This window comes from Carassius auratus, unplaced genomic scaffold, assembly GCF_003368295.1.
Source record: "Carassius auratus strain Wakin unplaced genomic scaffold, ASM336829v1 scaf_tig00022130, whole genome shotgun sequence".
Lineage (NCBI taxonomy): Eukaryota > Metazoa > Chordata > Actinopteri > Cypriniformes > Cyprinidae > Carassius > Carassius auratus.
This window is the reverse complement of record NW_020525166.1, coordinates 47,808-58,296: the sequence shown is the minus strand read 5'-3', so window position 1 is coordinate 58,296 and position 10,489 is coordinate 47,808. Positions and strand designations below refer to the sequence as shown.

Here is a 10,489-nt window from a genome sequence, read left to right as displayed (position 1 = left end):
CGCCATTCTTTCACTGGGGAAACTGGCATTTGATCAGCTGAAAGAAACAATGTGATCTTCTATGACACAGACCTGGAAGCCTGTGGATTGGCATCTGTAAAGCATCCGTGTATTCAGGCAGTGTTACCAGATCTTTAAAAGGAAACAGTATCATTCTTGGTACCATGTACTGCTTTGTTCACTTAAGCATTCAAGAGTTTATTGCAGCCCTTTATGCACATCTGTTTCTAGACATCAACAAGAAAATTGTGTTGTTCATGAGTCTACAGAACAGGAAAATAAAGATGAAACCATGATTGATTTGCTTAAGACTGCAGTGGACAAAGCACTCGAGAGTGACAATGGACACCTGGACCTTTTCCTTCGCTTCCTTCTTGTTTGTTACTCCAATCCAATCGACAACTCTTACGAGGTCTGTTGACACAGCAAGGCAACAATGACAAGAGCAAAAAGGAAATAGTTCATTACATCAAGCAGAAATTAGAAGATAATCCATCTCTAGAGAGATCCATCAATCTGTTCTACTGTCTGAATGAACTGAACGAACAAACTCTGGTGAAAGAGATTCAGATCCACCTTAACAAAGGAAGTCTCTCATCTGCTGACCTTTTCCTGCCCAGTGGTCTGCTTTGGCCTTTGTGTTGTTGACATCAGATGAGGAGATGGATGATTCGAGCTTCAGAAATTCAAGAAATCATATGAGTGTCTCATTAGATTATCAGCAATCATCAAAACATCCAAAAGAGCTCTGTAAGTCATTTAATAAAGTCTTGTTTTTGCACTCATCTGGAAAACATTTCTCTACATTAATCAATGGTTATTCTTAATCATGTTCCATGTGCAATACACTATTTTGAAAATCTGGAATCTAAGTTTGCATAAAAATCTAAACCCCCTAAGTTGTCCAAATGAATTCTTAGCTATGCATATTAAAAATTAAGTTTTGATGTATTTACATTAAGAAATGTACAAAATATCTTAATGGAACATGATCTGTACTTAATATCCTAATGATTTTGGCATAAAAGAAAAATCTATTTTTTTCTTTGGCTATTGCTTAAAATATACCCCAGCGACTTAAGACTGGTTTTGTGGTCTAGAGTCACACACACACACAAACACACACACACACACACACACACACACACACAACACACACACAAACACACACACACACATATATATATATATATATATATATATATATATATATATATATATATATATATATATATATTTCTTTATGTATTATGTAGAAAATTATGTTCTTCAGCAAAACATGCACTTTAGTCAGCAGTGGAAGAAGCATCACATTACAACACTTTGGTCCATAGTTATTTCCACTCCAGCAACGCAGTTCTCTTCAACTCTGCAATAGAGGACATATACTTTTACAAAATCTTAATCCTTAGATTCTGTACTTCAAGATGCCAATAAAACTAGCACATTCAAATGTATACCTTGTTGTTATTAAAGCTTAACACATATTTTATTCAGACAAAGTTGCTTGTTTTTATCTAACAAGATGGTCACAGAATAATAAAAGAAGAATACAGAAAATATTAGTTTTTAAGAGTAATGCCAGTAATGTTCATGTATAACTATTAGGTGAAAAAAATTTATTTAGTATTTGTATTATTAAGTATTTTTATTTACTAAATGTATGTATTCAGTCTTTGAATTCTGTGATGTGATTTATTTCCTTTGTAGATTAAATGAATGTAACTTAACAGAAAAAAGCTGTTTAGCACTGGCTGCAGTTCTTGGATCAGATACCAACCTGAAAGAACTCAACATGAACAATAATAATCTGCATGATTCAGGAGTGAAGCTACTCTGCACTGGACTGAAAAATATACAGTGTGAATTGGAGAATATTGAGGTAAGTTGTGGGAAACAGATCATTTTTATTTATATAAGATATTATTTCTAAATTTATATATATGTATGTGTTGTACATTAAATAGACAAATTATGAATTTACATTTTATCTCTAAAAATATGTTTAAAAATATGTGTAGTATTAGGGGACAGTTCACAGAAAAATGAAAATGAAAAACATATGTGCGTATGTAATCAGTTAGCTCCAGACTGGATAGCTGCTTTATCACAGAAAATCTAATTGTAGTTCTAACTTAAAGCAACACTTGCCGCATTACCGCCGAAATTACCCGGAACATTTGTATCAGGAACTTTTTTCCCATGAACTTTTTTCCCCCCAGACCTGTTGCTTTCTGCGTTTCCACCACGGTGTAAAGTACCGGGAAGGTTAGGCAAATAGACTGGTGATGTAGGTCTGTGCGCGTTTCTTAATACTATAGTACGCAATTTTGGACATGCATCCTCGGTAGTTCAGACTTTGTGCATTCGACTCTGGAGTGTGATGTCCGCGATGACGCAAATCCCGGTAAATCTGCAAACAGCAGCGTACTTGATAACATCAGTCAGCTCGCCTTGTCTACTGCTATTTTCCTCATTGCACATTTACAATAACGAAAATAGGATATCAAATACCACTGCCTACTTTCGTTTTCATTTAAACATAATAACAGCGGCAGAAATGTACTTAGTTCAGGGAAATGTGTGTATATATATATATACAGCCATTACAATGAAACAAAATATTATATAAATTTGCCTTTTTATTTTAATTTTAACATATAGATAAATTGAATATAGACCAAAGATAACCAGTTAAATTTACCCAAAATGAATTATATTTTATGTTTAACCACTAGAGAGACAGAGGTGAGAGTGCTCTAGGCAGATACATGAGGACTGAGCTCCCGCTGATCGGGTGGAGCTCACCGTCTCCGAGATCGGCGAAAAACATTTCTAAATAGGCGTTGTCTTTTTCAATAAACCACAGATTTGAGTTTTAAACAACTACATTCTCACCCGAAATACTTTTAAAATTACATTTCATGACACAATAACAGTAATAATTTGAAAAATAATCCGAATAAATGGTGGTTGAACTCAACCAATGCTGCGTGAATTCAACCAATCAGGATGTTTAGCGACCAAGTCCCGCCCCGAAAGTTCCGGAACTTTGAAAAAGTACTACCTCGCCAGCAGGGACTTTCTGAGGGGCATTTATTTTACCCGGAGCTTAATTTAGTTCCTGCGGTGTAAACACACAGAGTACCAGGCCAAAGTCCCTAGTTCCTGGATAAAGTTCCTGTGGTGGAAACGTAGCTGCTTGATTTAAGGCTATCTATTGCATGAAGTACTAAGTTATATAAATAAACGTGACTGGACTTTACTGGAGTACCTCATGCAAACATCCACATCGCTGTAATCAGATGTGTTTTAAACTGCTGTTGTTGTTTGTTGTTTAATTCATTATTGAGAGGAAAATGCACAGTATATATTTGGATATTCATCCAAACACTACTCAGCACCCTCAGGTTCAGATCTGCTCCGTTTTCTGCTCTAAACTGAAGCGCTGTATTTTTCTTCTCTTGAATTGCATCAGGAGACCTGAATTACAGTCTTGCGCTACAGCGCCACATTGGTCAAACCGAGTCATTGCAGTCTCTTACATTATTTATGAGTTCAAACAACTGCTGGGCAACAAAAATATTTGTACACATTTTTTTTTTTTTGTCGATCAAACCCATTAGACGTTCCTTCATCTCTGAAACACAAATTAAGATGTTTTAATGAAATCTGAGACTTCTTTCCCTTCACTGGACGTCCATGAAACCACAATTTTGATGCTTCAAAAAGATTGTTAAAGTAATCCATATGAACTGAGCATTTCATGTGGGTCTTCTGAAGAGAAATTATCATGTTATATGATCAACAAATTCAATTTAGTCACATATATGGAGCACATCAGATATGGTAAATAGAAGCTCAGCTTATTTTAATAATGTTCTAGAATAACTGGTAAGTTGAATGTTACATTTTTGTTTCTGTTAAGGCTTTCAAACTGCGGTATCACTGAAGAAGGTTATAAAGCTCTGGCTTCAGCTCTGAGATCCAACCCTTCACACCTGATAGAGCTGGATCTCACAGGAAATGATCCTGGACAATCAGGAGTGAAGCAGCTTGATGATTTACTACAGGATCCAAACTGTCAACTGAAGACACTGAGGTGAGACGAGATGAAGTAATACATAATACGTAATATGCAGGCAAATTATTTCTAGAAATATTATTTCATTAATACCATCTATTACATCAAAGGGACTTTACGATAAACCATTTTACCTTTGATTTGCTCATTAAAATAGGCTGCTATTGTTTGTTGCACCGAGTTTTAGAACTGAACTGAATCTTGCTTTATCTTCTCTTTCTGCAGGTTTTTGGGTCCTGTTGCAGAGGAAGCCTGTCAGTATGTGACTGGAATTGTGGGTAAAAACTTGTTACTTTTGAGACAGCTGAATCTAAGTGAAAGTGAAATAGGAGACACACGAGTCAATCAGATTGCTGCTCTACTGCAGGATAACACTGTAAACTCAACACACTGACGTGAGTATCTAACATCTTTCATCAGAACTTTTTACATTTTAGGGTTGTATTGAATAATTTGCACTGTAAACATTAAGATGTTTTTTTTTTGTAGCTGAGTGCTAAAAACACAATGCCTTAATAACCAGGGAATGAAAACATTGTACAACGTTGTACAACATGCGTACACTTTGCTTATTACACACACACAAATGTGAAGTACACTTTTTACATTTTTATAAAAAAAATTAAAAGATTTAAAGTGTAAAACATTATCATTGTGTATGTAAATATAAAAATCCCTACATGTCATAATGGATAATCATTGCATGCATCAGAATTACATGCACAAGCAGATCCGTTCCCTCACAAGAGAAGGGTTCAGCTTTTCCACTTGCAATTCCGCCTTGTAAATAGTTTATCCGCCATGGCAATGGGAGATGACACTCTGATTGGTTTATGGCACTCTACTCCAAATCACACCCATTACTCATTAAAGAAGATTAGTCTGTAATGTTTCTGTTTGAGCATAAAATAGATCTGCAACGTTACAAAGCTCAAAGTCTCCTTCATTCAGAAGGAGATATTTTATTTAACAGAAATAAAATAAAGTAGTTTTCAAAAACTACAACAAACAACTCGTTTGGACTATAACGCATATTTTCCGGGATTTGTGATATAACAAATATCAACGAATGAGACAAGACCTGGTTGAGATACACTAGAGAAGGCAAAGAGTGTTATTATCACTATGTTGGAGACATGCTAGGCTTTCCCAAGGCAGTCAAACTTAGTGGTTACAATCATCTGGGTTTAAATCATGCTCATTTATTAATATGATTTTGATGCAATATTTACAATGAGCTGGCAGGCGCTATGGTAAGGGGAATGACATTTCCCAACTAGGCGCCAAGTGGAGCCAATAATAAGACACACTGGCCCAGCTAAACATTCAGCTGCTCAGCTGTTTTGAACTTCTTTGTACACCTGAGCGATGAATGAATTTTAGGCTCAATATATCTCAGGGCTTTCGTACTCAATGACTTATAAAGAGCTGGAGTTCACATTAAATTTGTGGAAATTTTTTCACTTAAGTGATTTTGTGATCTGGCAAAATAAAGATCAGTCTTGTTCTCTGTTTGTTATGAAGATGTTATATCATCACCATAATGAAGAGTTTGTTTGTCTCATTGCTCCAAATGTAGGTTAAGATTCTGTTATTTGACAGATGAAGGTTGTTCAGCTCTCACTTCAGCACTGAAATCAAACCCATCACAACTGAGAGAGCTGGACCTGAGTGGAAATCAACTAGGAGACTGTGGACTGAAAAACATTTGTGATCTACTGATGAACCCACAATGCAATCTGGAAAAGCTAGAGTTAGTAACATTATACTGTACAGCAGTTACAGTGTGATTAAAGTTCACTGTTATTTATCTTAAGTACACAGGGTCAAAATTGGCATTTCCTCATTGTTCACACTGTATATTAAGCATCTTTGACTAGAAAGTAATTATTTAATTTAAAGACTTTAATACAGTGTACTGGTTGTACATTCTGGTCTGCAGAAATGTTATGAAATACACATCTGCTGCTACAAAAACAAGTCATAAAAGTTTATTTTATGATAACAACTGACGGGGATGTACATTTTGACTTATTTATCATCATAGATCTGAGTCATTGCTCCTTTCTCTTCAGGCTGTGTGGATGCAGTATTAAAGAGAAACACTGTTACCTTCTGAGTTCAGCTCTGCGTCTAAACCCATCACATCTGAGAGAGCTGGACCTCAGTGGGAATGAACTAAAAAACACAAGAGTGAAGCACTTATGTGACGCACTGAAGGATGCACACTGTAAACTGGAGAGACTGAGGTGAGGAACATTCACAACACATAAAGTGTTTATATATCTGAGTGAAACAATGAAGTGTTTGTTTCATTTCTCCCAATGCAGGTTAAGGTACTGTGATATGACACATGAGTGTTGTTCTGCTCTGACTTCAGCTCTGAAATCAAACCCGTCACACCTGAGAGAGCTGAACCTGAGTGGGAACAAACTAGGAGACTCTGGAGTTGAAAACCTCGGTGATCTACTGATGAACCCACAATGCAATGTGGAAATACTAGAGTTAGTAGCATTATACTGTACAGCAGTTACAGTGTGATTAAAGATTACTCTTTAGTTATTTAATTTAAGACAACATGGCCAATTGCATCATGTATAGCACTGCAACTTGCATTTCACAAACTCTTTTTTAACCCGTGAAGATGCTCAAGACTTGTATTAGACTCGAACACGCAACCAACTCTCAAACCATTAGACCAAAACATTATCAGTGAGTGTGTGGTGTTCAGTCCTGAAAATTTACACATGAGCTTAATATGGATCTGATTCATTGTCTTTTCCCTTACTGTCTTCAGTCTGTGTGAATGCAGTATTACAGAGGAACAGTGTCTCACCCTGAGTTCAGTTCTGAAATCAACACACCTGAGAGAGCTGGACCTCAGTGGGAATAAAATGAAAAACACAGGAGTAAATCACTTATGTGACGTACTGAAGGATTCACACTTTAAACTGGAGAGATTGAGGTGAGTAACAAGCACACATAAGAATGAAAATGCTTGAAATCATCAGTCTAAACCAGACATTTCAAGGCCCTTGATGTGGTTTCAAAGAACAAACGGGTGTGATGTACTTTCAAACAAAATCTTGACTTTGTCTTGGTTGTTTGATACAGCTCGCAAGCACAAAATTTGAGTGAAGCATGAGTGGATATTTTTTAGTGAATGGGATGCAAAACTACAGTTCATACTCCCAGTGCAAATGCTGTATTCTGTTAATATAGGTGTATATACAATGATTTTGCGATGTGGTGAAATAAAAAAAAAATCTCATTCACTTAATGTTTCCATGAAAGTTAATATAACTGTACAGAACATTACTCTGATTTCTCTTCATGTAGGTTCAGAGGCTGTGATTTGACAGATGATGGCTGTTCTGCTTTGACTTCAGCTCTGAAATCAAACCCATCAGACTTGAGAGAGCTGGACCTGTGCGGAAATCAACTAGGAGAATCAGGAGTGAAAAACCTCAGGGATCTACTGATGAACCCAGAATGCAATCTGGAAATACTAGCGTTAGTAACATTATACTTTACAGCAGTTATAGTGTGATTAAAATGTATTATGGATTGATAGTTCAGTTTGTGTATCAGTAAAAAGAGCTTAAAAATTGAAGCATTTGAATCTTTGTGGCTATAAAATTTCATCCGCTGAAATCTGACAAATCTTTGCCGTGAAACGACAAAATTTAGAAAAGACTAACATGAATGACAACAGATTTCTTTGACATAGTTGCATGGTTTTTACAGTACTTTTCACTAAATAATAAGCAAAATGTGTATTTAGTAATGGGTAAACTAATCTCTAAAATGACAAACTTAATTGTGGTTACTGTACAAAATGAATGTGATCACATTAAGAACTGAATCATTGTTCTTTCTGTTTCTGTCAGTCTGTGTGGATGCAGTATTACAGAGAAACAGTGTCTCACCCTGATTCTAGGTCTGTGTTCAAACGCATCACACATGAGAGAGCTCGATTTGAGTGGGAATGAACTAAAAAACACAGGAGTGAAGCACTTATGTTACTTACTGAAGGATTCACACTGTAAACTGGAGAGACTGAGGTGAGGAACATATTTACATACAAGAAAAAACGTTTAGCAATTGCCTCAAAAAGAGAATTTTGAACTTTGGGTGAAAGTAAAATGATCACTCTTCCTCTGTCTTTATGTTTTATCTCTTTCTAGTCTAAATGACTGTGCCATTACAGATGTTGCTTGTTTGGCTCAGTCTTTGGCTGAAACAAAAGCACTACCGTTTTTAAAAGAGCTTGATCTGAGTAACAATAACATTGGAAACTCAAAGAAGCAGCTCAGTGACGTGCTACGAGACTCCAACTGTAAACTGAGGTGTGTAAACATCTTTTAAGCCACAATCAAACACTAATTTGAAATTTATTCCACAATCTCTTCTGATGCTCCCTTACAGCCTAGAGAGAGAGCACTGGTTTAGCTGGAGAGCTGGTGTGAATCTCATAAGTAGTTTTGGTGGATGGATTACATCGTTATCTAAAGCACGGGGACCTGTGAAATCAGCAGTACATGATCAGTCAGCATCAGGTGAGGATCCTCGGAAGAGCTTTACTATAGTACTGTGTACATGAGGAAAGATAATTATATGTGATGATGTGACGTCTGTAACCAGAATCTGAAATGTTCACAACTTAGTATATGAGCACAAAAATGAAAATCTGTGTTTGTATGAGTTTTAAATCTTTGAGAATAGTAATGGCAGAATGAGGATTTTTGGTGAGATGTTGCCAAACAATTCATGAATTCAAACACTCTAAAAAAAAACCTACAGCTGCTTCAAATGTAAAGACATTATACTAGCTCTTATATGTTAATATTTAAAAGTATACTATACAAATGAAAATATTTTGCTTTAATGGAAACATACAAGTATCACATATGTGATGCTGCATGAGTAATGTTGTTTACAGTAAGTATTCACACAAATGATCATTTATTTATAGGTGGAGCAGAGGAGGAAGAACAGCTTTAATCAATCATTTAGTGCGTGGACAAACTGATTTCTTTTGCCCTCAGAAAAGACAAAGTAAGGCTGAATTTCCTAATAATCTGACCTCAAGAATCTTCATCCTGGAATAAATCAATAACAGTCTCTGAAATCATTAATCTGTAGAAGAGATAACAAGGAAAGAACACAGGACACCATCTGGCTCAATCCTTTCTTAATTTCTTTCTTGTCTTCTTCAGTGTTATCCTTTTTATTCGTATAGGTATAATTAAACATTTTATTTTAAGGTGAGATCTTTCTTTATTTTAACCTACACATTTTAGAACAACACAAAGCTGTGTCTAATACAAAGTCAAGAAATTTGTCACAAACTTCTCTCACAATGCCTAATTCTTGAATTATTTTGAGAATAATTCTTTAGGATTATGAATTTTGTGTTTCATGCTGATCCTTTATGTAACCATATTTCTATGTCAGACCTTGCATTTTACTGACTACTGACAAATTAAAAAGAAATGATACAAGAAAAACATGAAAATGTAATAGTGTATTTTATTTAAAACTACATATGCGTTGGTGGATTTTTTTTTTTTTCTTTCTTTTTTTTTCTCAATGTTTTAGCACGGTTTAATCCCTGCATAGTAATGTATATTTTATATATATATATATATATATATATATATATATATATATATATATATATATATATATATAATACAGTTAAACTGTTATAAAAATGTTTCAGGGAATATGTCTTATTCAGAGTGTTTTCACAAACAGGGTTTACAAGCAGCATTGCTTTAAAAATCTAAAGAATTCAGTCTAAAAGCATATGTGTTTTTTTTTTATCATCAATGTGAATCATAATAGTTTATTTGCAATATCCATGTAAATTTAGTACACTGCCATAACTGTTTCACAGCATATTAGGATACCCATTGTCAATATGGAACAAATGTTCAGGACAGATAATATTACAATAAGAGTGACGTTTCTTTCCCCATTGAAACCTAAATCATCTAAAGCCAAATCAATGCCCTGGATAAATGACCATACACTTTATCTCAGATGAAAAAGTAGACAAGCAGAATGTAAATGGAAGAAGTCCAAACATAAAGTTGAGGATGAAGTCTTGCTGGTTGCATTGGCATTTATTTTAAAAAGGCAGATACTTTTCTGAAATGTGAAATATATATCATTATTTTTGTTTTATACATGTACAAAAAGTATTTTCATCACTTCATAACTTTATGGTTGAACCACTGATGCAGATGGATTATTCTGATGATGATTTTCATACTTTTCTGGACCTTGACAGTGTATTTTACTTGGCACTCTATGGGACAGTCTCAAGCCTCCCGGTTTTCATTCAAAACATCTTAAATTGTATTTCAAAGATGAACAAAGCTTTTACGGGTTTGGAAC

The 10,489-nt window shown here is 35.1% G+C and overlaps 1 protein-coding gene across 1 annotated transcript; it reads left to right on the top strand.

Moving 5' to 3' along the window:
• Nucleotides 1–4,465: 4,465 nt before the first annotated feature.
• Nucleotides 4,466–9,613, top strand: LOC113077296 (ribonuclease inhibitor-like). Its single transcript, XM_026249717.1, has 10 exons — nucleotides 4,466–4,479; nucleotides 5,664–5,837; nucleotides 6,160–6,333; nucleotides 6,415–6,588; nucleotides 6,882–7,049; nucleotides 7,424–7,597; nucleotides 7,975–8,148; nucleotides 8,272–8,433; nucleotides 8,513–8,643; nucleotides 9,060–9,613. The coding sequence occupies exons 2-10, from the start codon at nucleotides 5,806–5,808 to the stop codon at nucleotides 9,086–9,088; spliced, it is 1,218 nt and encodes a 405-aa protein (XP_026105502.1). The 5' UTR covers nucleotides 4,466–4,479; nucleotides 5,664–5,805; the 3' UTR covers nucleotides 9,089–9,613.
• Nucleotides 9,614–10,489: the final 876 nt, after the last annotated feature.